This window comes from Ammospiza nelsoni, chromosome 4 (genome assembly GCF_027579445.1).
Source record: "Ammospiza nelsoni isolate bAmmNel1 chromosome 4, bAmmNel1.pri, whole genome shotgun sequence".
In the NCBI taxonomy this organism is placed as follows: domain Eukaryota; kingdom Metazoa; phylum Chordata; class Aves; order Passeriformes; family Passerellidae; genus Ammospiza; species Ammospiza nelsoni.
The window spans coordinates 53,009,500-53,023,744 of NC_080636.1; the positions used below are offsets into that span (position 1 = coordinate 53,009,500).

General features: G+C 36.7%; 1 protein-coding gene across 1 annotated transcript in view; it reads left to right on the forward strand.

Annotated features, from left to right (window-relative positions):
* The window catches only part of LRBA (LPS responsive beige-like anchor protein), a 372,144-nt gene that overhangs the window by 83,565 nt on the left and 274,334 nt on the right, over positions 1–14,245 (forward strand). The window contains exon 31 of the mRNA XM_059469874.1: positions 9,122–9,255. Coding sequence (XP_059325857.1) covers positions 9,122–9,255 — 134 coding nt within the window. The remainder of the gene's footprint in view (positions 1–9,121; positions 9,256–14,245) is intronic.

A 14,245-nucleotide genomic window follows, 5' to 3' on the forward strand; every position in this document is an offset into this window, starting at 1 on the left:
TAGTTACAAATGGTTCAAAACTAATGGAGTAATCATCTAGGTGTCCTACCTAGAGAATATTCCCATATTCATTTAGGAAAACAGATGTGTGTTCTGCCTTCTGCTGCTAAAGGTGTAGCTACTTTAACTCTTTCATTATTTGTTGGGTAGCTATTATCCCTAAACTGCTAGATTTGCTTTGTTGTAACAGCTTTTTGTTTCATTGTAATAAATTTCTGTATTTCTTAGTACACAAATGCTGTAGTGGATTCAAAAAGGAGAATCCCTGCTTTTTTTTCCTTTTAGAATGAAGTCACTCTTTCCTGATAATAATTTTGGTGTTCCTTGTGTCTCAGTCTGATTAGCCTTTATCTTTTCCCAAGCATAGTAAACCAAACTATCTTTTACTAGACTTAGTGCCTTTTACCTTTTCAGGATTCCCAACAACTGCAAAGAAAACAAAAAAAGAAAGAATCCTGTAACACTTGCATTCCTGCATCGAGGAAAGCCTTGGTTATTTCCAGGAATCCTGCAGTCAGTCTGGTGCAAGGGGATCCCTTGTTACCATACCAGTATCTGATCCTCTGCTGATTCCTGAGCTTCCTCTGGCTCTGATGTGTGTGCAGTCTGTGTCTGCCTTGTTCACAATCCCAGCTGCCCCATGAGAGGGTGTCACTGCCTGTCTGCTCCACTCACACTGGCTGCCCTATCACTGTGGGGGAAGAGACACTGCTGTCTGGCCAGATGAGACGCAGATGGGGTGTGCCAGCATTTGGGCTCTTGTCTCAGAGTAAATACTGTGTTCTCCTTGTGATACTGAACAGCAGGACTTTTTCTGGGAGCAGGAGGAGGATGGAGGCAGAGGGGGACATTGATAGAAGGGGTACACTGAGTTAGAACTTGCCACACCTCTCTCCCCACTGCTGCCCAAGTTCTTTTAGCACTTCCTCTTCAAGGCCTCTTGTTGCTCTTTGCTACAAGTGGGCAGTTGATAATAAAATGTTTTAGTCTCTGATAATGTTTTTTTCTTTTGAAAATCCTGGTATTAGTTGCTGCGTGGTTTCAGCCACCCGAATAACATTTGTTTGGAGGTCTGGTACAGAAGTGACTATTGCATTTATGAATTATTTTTTAGCTGTTGTGGACACCAAAGGTTTGTGGTGCTTGTGCTGATTTGAATTGGTGTACAGGAGGTTAACTAGACAGGAAGTAATTGGGCACTTGCAGCCCTGATGGCTGACATAGGTAGGTTACACCTACAAAACCTTATTGGAGGAAGCTGTAAATTTAATTTGATAACATGTACACTAATGAAATACTGGGCATTGATAGCATCCTGTCTATCATTTGCATTTCTGTGTTCTTCTTCCTTTATAGTTACAAAGTCACTCAAAAAATAACCAAAAAACTCCCTTAAGTTGTGGTGTGTTTTGTAAATCAAGTTACTAAAAAGTTGAATTACTTGCTACTCTGCCCTTTTACTTCTCCACTGTCCAATGGACACTTCTGTTTCCACCTCCAAAGTGCCAGTCATTTGTAACAACTCTTAACATTCTTTCACTTAACCTTGATGCCAAATTACTGCCCTGCTACTCAAAACAAGGTGGTCTGATGAAGGAACATATGCAGGGGAATGAAGAGGGTGTGTGGGTTGAAGCAGCGGACAGCACTGTGCTTCTGAGCAGAAGAGCAGAGTTTTGTGGGGTTTGTGTAGCTGTCTGGGCTGCTCCACAGTGATAACTTGTGGGCATTACTTTCCAAAGATTTTTTGTTTAGTGGGTGGGGCTAAACACATGAGAAAAATATCATGAAGTAGTATAAAATACTTTGTCAGCATGTTATTAGCTAAAGTTAAAAAGAGAAAATAACTGCGTGTGAAACATTAAAAGTTAAATGGAAAGGCAAGTTTCATGGCCACTTGAAGGTGACTTTATGTAGTGAGACTACTTAAAATACAAGTTTATGCTCTGAAATGACACCTAGGTACCACAGCAGGAAGGAATTGTGCTAGGAATAAAAAAACCACTTTTTATAAAAAAGTGGGATGGAGTTGGAAATAATAGATGTCATCTCTGTGATAGGTAAAAATGCTAAGTTACATTGTGAAATTTATTTTTTGGGAAAACAGACTTTGGGATGCTCTCTTCTTTTCTGTGTCTGGTTTACATTTAATATATTGTTTGATGGCAAACAAAAATTCTGTGAATTTTTTTTTCTTCTTTTTTTAAAGGCACTTTGTTAAAAGTTGTTCCCATGTAGCAGTTTACCAGTGGGATATCTCTGGGAATTTCAAAGCATCTCTCTGATCCTGCATTTATCTCAGGAATGCTGTGTCAGAAATCAAAACTCTCCTCATATCTTAAGGATTATCAACTTCCCAGCCATAGCTGGAGAGTATACAGTAACAGCTATGTGAGTGAAACCTTACTGAAAGGCTGCCAGGTTGCAAGCCTTTGGAAACAGCTAGGTGTATGTGTTCATTCCCATGCCAAAAATCCACCCCTTATCTTATGGGAAGATACAATCTTGTGATTAGTGGGTGCCAGGGGTTTATCATGATAAAGTTCAAGACTTGCATTGGCTTTTTCCCAAGATCCACAGGGACATGAATTAATGTTCCAATTTCAGTGTGTCCTAAACCAGCAGTTTTCTTATTTAGTAGTAATAGTGTAGGAAAAGAGGAAGGGACTAATGCAAGCAATTTCAAATAAAATGGAAATAAAAATAACCAAAGCTTGGGATAAAAAGAGAGATGACATTTCTCTTCAGTTAGTCTAATAAAACCCATAACCTATCACTTGCCATTTTTACTGTATGCTTTAAAATAAAACCTCAGTCTCCTGGCTTCTGCTGCTCTTTGTGGAAACATTCAATAACCATGTCATTATGGGAGGCTGATGCTGAGGGTTCAGAGGAATATGGGTTCTTAAATCATGATCTTGTACCATAGAGCTTAAATCTGCAGCTGTGCTGCAACTTGCAGGACAGATATGTTAATAACCCTGTTTTTCTTTTTGGAACATTGTCTGTAAGCTGCTTAGTTTGGCTTAGCCTGTCTTTACTCATTTGTCAGTCAGGGGTGTGCATATGCCTTTGTAGTAGTTGGTTGTGGTAATTTCAGTTAGATTTCATCCAAGTCCCTTTTTATATGGAATGGATACATCTTAGACTTCCTTGATTTGGGTCTTTAATGCAAAAAGAGTAAACTATTTTTAGACAAGATTAAATTTGCCAAGTGTTGGTGGAGACAGAATATGAGAATGGGGAATCTTTAGATAAAGGCACATGTGCTGTGATGGAAAGCTCAGCTCTTTCAGCACACCAGCAATTTGCATTCTGCAGGGACCAAAGAGGCAAACCATTTAAAGTCTTCTCCCTGCCAAGCTGATTTTAAAGTTCTATTGCAAAATTGATTGTATTCTTTCTATCATATCTTCTCTTCCCCTCCCTGCATTCTCTGATCTCTCATGGTTTCGAGAGTCTCTTGTTCTTCCTTTCTCCTTGGATATTTCAAGGGAGACATAAGAAAAATGGGTATTATCCACAGACAGCAGAGCCCATAGAAGGACACTGACATGGCAGGCTGCCTTCCTGGCTCACAAAATAGAGGTAAAAATAAGTCTCTGATCCTCTTTATTGGTCTTTTGCTCTTTGCACAGGAGTCTTGCAGTGGCCATCGTTTTGGTAGCCTGGAACAAGGCTTTTTTCTTTTGGTTTTGAATTAAAATCATTATCCTATGGTACAGACAAACTGTCACCTGCATTGCTTTTCAGTGCTAAAAAAACCAAAACAAACTAAGAATTAAATCTGTATAAATTCTTGTATGTCAAGAGGAATCAGAGCTCTTGCAACTATTTTTAAATAACAGTGAGGTCATCAGTTTGGGCTGCCTCATGTTGTGTTAGGAATATTTGACTTGCACCCAAGGAAAATCTGTATACTTGAAATATATTTAAAATGAAATGGGGACTTGCCAACTTAATGCAAATAAATACTTGGGAAAATGCTAAAATTTTAGGAGCTGTAGGTATTTTCTATCTTTATATTGAAACAGAGGAGTCAGTGAACTGAAACCAGGGAAGGGTTCAATAAGTAAATCCTTATGGAATTTGGCAGAATAGATCATTATTGCGTAAGCCTTTGTCTGTGATGGAAGTCAGTGTTCAGCCCAGTGCTCTGTGCTCATTCAGCAGTGAATAATTGTCTGCAACACAAGACTTCTTACACTTCAGCATAATTGGGACTAATAACACACTGACCTTCTGGCTAAGATGTATTTATGGTGGCTGCTTCTCACTATGTCTGGCCTATGTTTATCGGTTCCCCTGCTGTAAATTCTTATTTTAAACCTTAAATATTTGATTTTAAATGAAAACAGGCAAAATCTAATATAGTCATGTAAATGAGGCAGCTTAAGTGTTGTTCTTACCGTGGTGCTTGAGGTCTCCTTGCAAGAGGAGTGTACTTCTAAAATTTTATTTATCCTGTAGCTGAAACTCAATATAATGGATGTTTTAATATACAAGTGTAACCCAGAAATAGAATTTAATTCATGTGAATGTTAAGGAGTAAAATGTATTGATAACTTTTTTTCCACGTGAAGCCTCTTTGCCCCTGTGTGAGGTTGCTTAATATGCATATTCTGATAAAATTAATCATGATTACAGATGTTTTGTAAAATATATTATTTTTGTAGATCTGAGGAAATAGAATATAAAGCAGCTTGTTGATGAATATTTTTCATATGTGTAGCAATTAACTTTTTTCAGAAAACACTTATCAGTTTAGCAACAGAAAAAGGACTGTCTTATCTGTGTACTCTTTAAAAGCAAGTGCCCTATTATTTAAGGGAAGTTGAAAGCACATTAATTTTTAAGACAGTTCTGACAAATTTACTTGATTTAATAATATGCTGAACACTTCATGTTTTCTATGTAGTTTATTTGCTACAGTATTTAAACTCAATTTTCCACCGTCTTGCATTGTTTATGCCAGTTACATTCATTTATTTTATTTTAATATTTAAATAATCTTTCAAAGGAAGGACACAAAGGAACACTGGTAGCTAATGGGAAAATATTTCTTCGGAACACATTTGCAATTCCACCTAAATACTCAAAGAAAATATCGAGGAAGGAAAAAATGTAGGAATTTCAGAATGCAAATAAAGAAACATGACCAATGTTTATGCTTCAAAATTCTCAGTTTGTTTTTCCAGTATGTGGTAAATATGAATATCTGTACGTGATTGCTGAGCTGTACTTTCATACCTTTGAGGAAGGCCTGGAAGTGGAAACTCCTAAAGCAAATCCTGCAGCTGTAACATTGGTCAGTTGCCCTGTTGAAAGTGACGACATCCCTGGCAATAAATGTTACATTACCAGTGCTGCGGCAGTGCACTGCTAGAAAGTCAGTATGTCAGGATACTTGGGTGTTTTTGTTTGTGCTTCTTGGCCTCCTTCAAGGATTTTTGCATCAGAAGGCCATGGCAACTGACCAGAAGACCAGGAAAATTCACAATTTGAGGTTTTCTTGCATCATGCTTTTAAACAGTATCCAGCACTTCTTTTGGCTGTGTGCATCAGATTGACACAGCTTTTGCAAGGGACCTTCTTTCCTCCAGCAGACATACTGTTTATTTTATTTTGGCGCAAAAAGAGCAATAATTTCAGTTGACTGTTCCAGATCACTATCTATAATCAATTCTGTTCAGAAGTAGTCTGAGCTCTATGGTGAGATGTTCAAAGCCTCTCTTCTCTTTTAAGGGTACAAAGTCCAACAGGACCTTTTTGCTGTTGAATTTATGAAGTAGATTTGTTGAAGTCTTATTCTTTAGGTAAAAGCTAGAGGCTCTGTTTCAGTGGGGTATAGTAACTAATGTGTATCTCTCAGAAAGATTTGTGAGAGTTGGTGTCTCTTGTTTGAAGCGTGCAGTGATACTGGAATACTCAGGCATTTCCCTGTGTCCTGTTTATGAGGTAGCACATTCTCTTACATTTCAAAGTCTGATACTTGTAGTCATTCATTTTTATCCCTTGAATCAAAGCAAGAGGAATGATATTGGGTAATTAAAAAAACAATAAAAGCAGCAGTTCTTCTTTACAGCTGTGAATAGAATAAGTGCCAGATTTCTGGTGCTGGTAATCTGAGTATGTTTCTTGTAGTGAATGCCATTGCTAGATGCTGAAAATTATACTGGAAGTGGGTGTTAGAATATAGCTCCTTTTTTAGTATACTAAAGTACTACTTTAGTATACTTTTAGTATACTTTTTAGAATACTTCATGCAAAGTGAGTTCCTGAAAGTTAGAGTAGCAACTATACATATATTCCCAAACATGTACAGTTTGGAAGGTGAGGAGATAGACAAAAGATCTGAAAAGGCAGAAGGGACTGTTCTGGTCATTTACTGCTGTCTGTTGCAGTTCAGGGGGAAAACCTCAAAAAAGTCTTAGTTCCTTAGTTCCTTTGCTTGAATGCACCTCTCCTTGGGTAGCAGTAGAGACTCTGACAACTTGCTGAAACTACTCTCTCAGTGCAGCTCCCCTTCAGCACACCCAAGGTCAGGAGGAGTTTTCAGGAAGGAATGATAATCAGTACCGTTGTGCCAGAAGGCTGTGGGAGCTGGGGTTTCTTTTGCCTGCCCTCATTGCTGGTTGCAGATGGGCACTGCTAAGGAAACAGCTCTGTCTGCACACGGCCATCCCTGCTTCAGGCCCGGCATCCTTGCTCCTGTGCAGTTCCAGAGCTGTCACTTGCCCTGTGAGGAGCTGCTTTTAGTAGTGCTGAAGCTCTTCTAAAACTCCTTCTCGGTGCTTCCAGCATGTTCATTTCTTGATTTTCATCTGTAATAGGTCTTTTCTAATATTGAATTTGGTCAAAATTATGCCATGTATGTATTTTTTTTTTTTTTAAGGTGTGGTTCTGGTGTGTTCTTTATGACTTAAATACCACCTGTTTTGTAGTTCCTGGGGCTCTTAGTAGAGTCAGAGAGTAAAACCAGAACATTCATAGGCATTCAGAGGACACACCCACTCTGATTTGATGTTTTTGAGAGAATTCTGATTGACTATTTGCCCAGGAAACAGAAAGCTCCTCTAAAGGACTTACTTTTACCCTCAAGGTTATTTGATGTTTTCCAATTAAAAATTATTTACATGAATTATATGTTTTTGAACAGACACAACCTATATGTGCACCAAAATTTGTCGCTAAACATTCTCCTAAATCAAATATATTATATCCAATATAATTGTGTCTATATTACTTTACAGCAAAAGGATGATTATTTCTGTAACTTGGTGTGCAAAGAAATTTTCCAGATCATGCACCAAGGTCTTATGGAGTCCACCTGAATAGACACATGAGAAGTTATAAATTTTTAGGTTTAATATTATTGATTAGTATTTGTTGCATTGGATATCTGTACAGGGAAAGGACTTAAAAGGAATATACCTGGGCTTCAGTGCTGAATTGTGAAGATTGGAAAAATGTCCCAAAGTTTACTGTACGTGGGTGCATTTGTACTCTGTAAACTTGTATTCATTTCCTAACCTCTTCCAGGGGTTTGTATGTGTTATATGGAACAGTAGGAGCAATTCCCAGGCAGTGAATGTCACAGAATCTTGAGTGAGAGACCCTCTTCTTTTACCTGCATGGTGCAAAATTAATTGGTAATGTGACAACAATTTTAAAAGCACTCTAAATATATGACCTATTTCTTAGCCCATTGTTCATGTTTCAGGGAAACAGACATGAACATATGAGCAAAATTCATGGTTTGGGCACAATATTTGACTTGGGGCTCAGGTGTTGTTGCTTCTATTTTTTTAGTGACTAGTTAACATTAGCAGTCACCCCTATAATGATATGACATGTACTGCCTCCAAGTATGGTGCCTGCCTACTCTGGCCATTGAGGAGGGCTGATTTAATCTGTAACATGGGCTAGCTTCTGTGACATCCTTTGACATCCTGTGACTGAAGAAGGAACTCAAATGCAGTCCTCCTTTCCCCATTCCAGCAAGAACTGTTTTAGAAATATTTGAAAGAACTTCTTTGGTTGTTCTCACACCTGAATTTAGGTCAAGTTTCTGAGTTACTTTATTTAGAAAATGAATATTTTAAAGCTATTAAGGGAATACTTTCAGTGTGTAGTTGTATTACTGTCAACAAAAGATGTGATTAAATAAATTGAATGTTGAAGATCTTCAGCTTATGGTTAACACCAGGTAATTAAAAGTAAGAGCTGCAGTGGGAGTACATTATATATCAGCTGTACTCTTTACCTCATTAGCTGGAGTTTTGCATGTTTATGGAGCTAACTTGCAATTAAAAATGCCTTTAACGTATGCTTAACAAGGCCTTTTAGGTATTTGGAATGAAGTACTACAATTTAATTGAAATTGGTATAGCATAAATATGTGTCTTTGTAACGTGTCAGATAAATTTCCATGCCTAACTTGTCACTTTGTGTCTTTTCCTCTGATGTAGTCTTTAATGCTGACTATAAGGCCTGACATTTAGCTTGTATAAAATATGGAGGTTCTCTCTTAACTCCAAGGAATGTTTTGATTTGTTATATAAATAAAACTTGATTGGCAAGATATACTTTAATTCATGCCTTAGCTGTATTTTTGATATGTGTGAGCATTAGTATGTGCCTGCAGATGTGTTAGGATGTTTTTAGCTATGGTATGACCTTCTTCAGTCAGTCTTGTGTTCTGCATTAGAATACCTGGAGTAGAAGACTGTCAATGCATCCTTCAGAGTTGATAATTCACCTTGAAGTTGAATACTGCCACATCTTTTGTAAATAGTTGCCTGAAGTTTAAAGCCGAATCTTGGGCAAACTGAGGTGCAAAGAAAAGCCTTGCTGCTGAACCCTTATCCTGGTGATCTTCTAACTTTGTGCTTTTGGTCAGAGGTTCTGTGGAAGTAGATGAGATATTAAAGTGTAGCATAAAAAAAGTGTACCATCAACAAATGAAGTGTGCTCAGGTTAAGATGATTGAAAAATAAAGTAGGGAAACAAAGGAATTTTGCAGGACATGGTAGTGCAAGTGCTAGATGCATGTAAAAGGATCAGGGAAGCGTGAGCCTTCACATACAGTATAATTTACTAACTTTTTATCTTCACCTAGGAGTGTTGTTGTACCAACGAAGAAATCAAGCATTTCCTCTTCTACAGCTGCTATTGGTGCTCCTACAAATGCTGTCAGTGTGGTTTCTTCTTTAGATTCAGCCCAAGCCCCAGATTTGTCAGGAGAATCTCCTGGTAAGTAAGGGTTAAATTAAGCAACCTTAATGCAAACACTTTTTTCTGTTGCTTCTATTTCCATCCCCATTCACTCTGATTACAAATAAAATAAAGAAAAAATTACAAAAATAGTACTGTATTAGAAAAAAACCCTAATGTTGCAACAAATGGAACTGTCTGAGGAATATTTGTCTTAATTTCAAGATTTCTCACTGTTTTGATAGAGCAATCATACTGTATTAACTTGTATGTAGTATAAAGATGGTGTATTCTAAAGACTATTTTTTATTACAAATTAGTAAAGTAAAGTGTAAGCTTATTTATAAATTCTGGGATGTTTGACCAAGTATATGTGTTAGTGCTAAGTAGAACTGGAAATTATAATCAAGTGTTTCCTATAGCTTTAGCCTGAGGTCAGATTCAGTGTTGATGCTAAACCAATTGCTTTGGACAGTTTTTTCAGTGGGGACAAAATGGAGTAGGTTGTTTATAAGCAAGTGTTCCTTTGAACCCTTGGTCTCTCTGGTTGTTCTGTGTGAGATAAATGATGTTTAACCTTAAATGATATGTCAAAGCCATGCTTTTCCACTTAGCCATGTCTGAATCACAAGGCTGTGTAGGATCTTTGTGCCCATGAAGTTTGACTTCAAGACTTCAAGACTTAGAAGACTTGGATCTTAATCAAGGAAATCTCAAGCTGTGCCTGATTGTTGGTAGTTTTTTCAGTGTTTGAGTTTCTTACTTCTTGGTTTTGTGAATTTACATCCAAACTGCAAGAACTGGGGAAAAAAATGTGGTCTGTTACTGTATCCTCTCTACTTGTGTGTCTGGAAGGTATTTGTTCTCAAATTCAACTGCCCATTCCATTTCTTGGGAGAATCAAAAAGGTATTGTCCCAGTCATTTTAAAGGAAAAGAAGAGCTATTGAAATATAGCATGTTCTTACTTTTTGTGAAAGGGACAATCCATTGCCACCAAAACTGCAGGAGGTAGCCTTATATTAGTGTAGGAGTAATATTTGAAGTAGTGGAATTAGCTGTATTTTGAAATGTCATAGTTCTTTGGGGAAGATCGGCTCTGAGCAGCTAATCTGTTTTAAAAATAGTGAAATGTCACCTACATTAAAATGGTTTAAAATAATTCCTAATTTGATAAAGTCTGACTGATTAACCTGGCTTCATTGTAGGCTCAATTATTACTATTTCTGAAGTAGGTATTCACTTGCTTTTAATAAAAACAAAACAGATGAACATTGATTTTCATATTTAGTCATCTTTTAGGAATGTATAGAGGAAAAAAATAAGTGCTCCTGGGCCTGTAGAATGTATGAGAAATCCAGACAATAAACAATACTAATGCAGTTCGTAACTGTGTGACTTCCATCATGTCTGGAAGTTTTGGCAAAAATTGGACATGTAATCTGAACTGATATGCATAAAAAGAAACTAATCAGGATTAAAAATAGACATGTTTAGATTGGCAATATAATTAATTAAAAGAAAAAGTAAAGGCATAAATGAAATCATGCCTTAAACAGATTAAAACATGAGACAGTTTCTTTTTTCCTTTGTAAAATCATGGCATGGAAACAAAAATCTTGCAGAGTTGGAGTGGTTTACATTTTGTGTTGCTCATGTAAATTGTACACATTTCAGTTTGAAATCAAATTCTCTATAAGGCCTTAATTTGTTTTTTATTACAAGATGGAAGTAGTAATAAGCAAGCTTCCTATAAAACAAAAATATAACTAATACAATTTTAATCTGAGTACAAATCACATATTCTTTCACTAATTTTTAGTTTCATGCAACAGAGAATCTACATTGTTCTCGTTTTTTCCAGCCACCACTCATTATAAGTCTGTTAACTTTTGCAATTAAGAAATAAATTAAACCTTTTTTTAAAAAAAGTGCTGAGATTAGGTAGGGGCTTATGTAGTAAATATAAATTTGGGGCTAATTCATGTTTGATATGGAGGCTGTTAAACATTTTTCCTATATTAAAAACCACATCTCATGTTTTTTTAAAGTGAGTTTTATATACATTTGTTTGATACATATAAAATTGATAACATATATAATTATATACTATATATACAAATAATAATTTACATAAATTATATAGATAATTTATTTTTATATAATATATAGCATGTAAAATATATGAACACAATGCTTTATGATGAAGATTTGAGCAGATTTAGTGTAAAACAGGGGTGAAAGTGGTATGTAGACATTGAAATAGGATTAAATAGCAGGTGATAGTGTTCTAATAGTAATGTGTAGAAGTACTTAGTTTGGGAATAAATGTTACATAGTATGTGATCATCCTCCACCTGTAGATGTGATGGCAGAATTGCTTGGTCAAGGGAGGATTTGTGTTGAAATATCACTCTGTGTGGTTCCAGATGCCTCCATTATCATTTGTGTGTACTCAGAATTCATCAGTCTCCTTCCCAATATTTTCTCCTGGAGTTTGCATCCTGACTGTAGCTCATGGGTTGTGAGCATCTCAGATATTTGATGCTTAGGTGCTCCCATATCACATGGAGTGTGACAAATCTTGGCCTATCAAATACAGAGTGTTGATGGATTGGAAAGAACCATCCAAGCTCACTCTGTTCCTCTGATACTTCAAAGGGGGGAAAAACATGTTTTGGCCTCAGACACTCTGGCCTTTTTGGGTTGTTGGTTTGCTGGAATCTTGGAAATGACCAGAGAAGATAAACCTGGGGACCCACCCTGAGCTAGTCATTCAATGCCTACTACCAAGGGTGGCATTGAACAAAAGAGCATTTTTGCTAGGAGTAATGTAAGAAGGGTGAAATCACTGGAGTTGTTCCTTCCTTGGGTTGTCTCTCAGGCTGAATGTGTGAAGTGACGCAGAGGTTTTACACATGCTGGGTTCAGGAAGAGCTACTGCTAAGACAAAACTAATATTTGGACAGGCAGGACTTGGTAGAGCTGCCTGAGCTATTGTGAACGTACCAGCAGGATGCCTGTATTTTTTTTTGTCAGTTTTCCTTTTAAATGTTTCCATAACAGTCACTGTGTTCTGAAGTGGTGAGAATTTTTTAAAATGTTTTGCAGTTTGCACTCCCACTGTTTTCTCTGATGCTCTGAGTTTCTGTTTATGTTCTTGAAGGATTTCACATGTGTTTTATTAATGCCCTTAATTCAGTCTTGAGGCTTTCACTATTCAGTTTCCAAATGGTTGTTCAAATATGATTTTTATGAAGAGGGGGTGTAAAAATTCTGAGGGAAGCAGGAATGAATTATCTCTTGTCCTTACTGACATTCTGAATATAGAAAAATCCTGATAAGTTCTACTCAGTTTCTGTTGCCTGCCTCCTCCCCTTCTACTTGAAGTTCTTTGAGTTTCACTTGGTTTCCCTCTGAGCCACACACAGGTAGTTACAGGATTTTTTCTTCTCTGGACAAGCTGTTCCCAAATTGTGAAGTTGTAAACAAGGCCATGTCAAAGGGTGAAGTGACAAAGGAAGTGAATGCTTGTAAGAAACACCAGGAAAAGCAGTAACAGCGGGTAAAAACAGAGTTGTGACTCCTGAATTCTAGTCCAGTACATAGGAAAATGTAAATTTTCTGCGGCAGTTGGCTTGTTTTGCAAAGATGAATGGTATTCATTGATTTTTGTACATAGGTGAAAATGAACTTGAAGTCATGCAATAAAATAAATTAACAGGAGACAAGCTGAAGTAAGAAAAATGATCATGAAGTGAGTTACCATCAGTGCAGGGGTTGTTCAAGCAATTCACTGGATTATAGTAATTATTTCAAAGAGAATTCCAACTTAACGGTGACAGTAGTTGAAGGCTAGTTACCAAAGCAGAATGACACTTTAAAAAACCTCAGATCCTGATGATGTGCCATGGAAATGGCTTGATACTGTGTTAGTATAAAAACTGTTTTAAAGCTTCTTCTCTTAAGAGAAGTTTTCACCGTTGTTTGATAAAAATCTGTTTTGGTTTAGCCTACAGATGTGTTTATGTAACAGATCCCTTATATTAGCTTGTAAAACCTTTCATTGTAGTCTTGCATTGTGCACTTCCAGCCCTGGAATGAGCTCATTATTTTACTGGATACCTCTTCCACCAAGGGCACTGGTGCATTTATGTAGGGAAGGTCTGTTGTAGAAAAATAAGAGATATGGTTATTTAATTCAGCTCTGGGGTTTTTTATGCTTCATCTCCATCTCCTCACAAACTAAATTATCATGTACTGCTTGTGCATTGCCAAGTGCACTTTGTAAGTGTGTATGCAAAAGGATGAGGATCTTGCACAAAGAGTTTTTTAACAATATTTTATTGCTTGAGACACTGTTTGTTTAGACCCTTGGGGACCTTGAATAAACAATAAGGTTTCACTGTAAGGGTGCTAGACAGATGATCTATTTGCATTTTCTTTTATGTTCTTGCAAATGTCTGTAAAACTGTCAGATTGAAGGAGCCAGTTTATCAGTGAAAGGATAAGGAAGAGATAAGTCAGTTTAGTTCCACATGTTTGAAGTAGCTACTGAACTTACCCACATGTGTGTTGTGGATGAAAATATGCTACTGAAGTATTTTCATTTTTTCTCTAAAAGCAGAAAAAAGGTGTAATAAAAAGCTACCCCTGAGTTAAATAAAGTAAAAAATGTACCTTCACAAAACAAAATCTGCATGCAAAAATCACTATGCCTAATCCTATTGAAAGAACCCTGAAATTCTCTGCTGGGATAAATCTGAGATTCACCCCTTTTAGTGAAAAAATATCTGAGTTTGGAATGTGGTTTTAGGTGTTGATAAGCATGAAGAAATTCAGACCATAAATATCCTTATGTAATCTTCAAAAAGAATATCAGTTTATATAGATGGCTCCCTTATGCTTTGCTAAATTAAAATTATCAGTGCTTTTTCTGCTATGTGTATTTTAAAAAGTTGGTATTTACTTAAAATTTCACAGTGTTTTACATTTGTACCTAATCTGTTTTGTGCAGGTTTTTTATATAT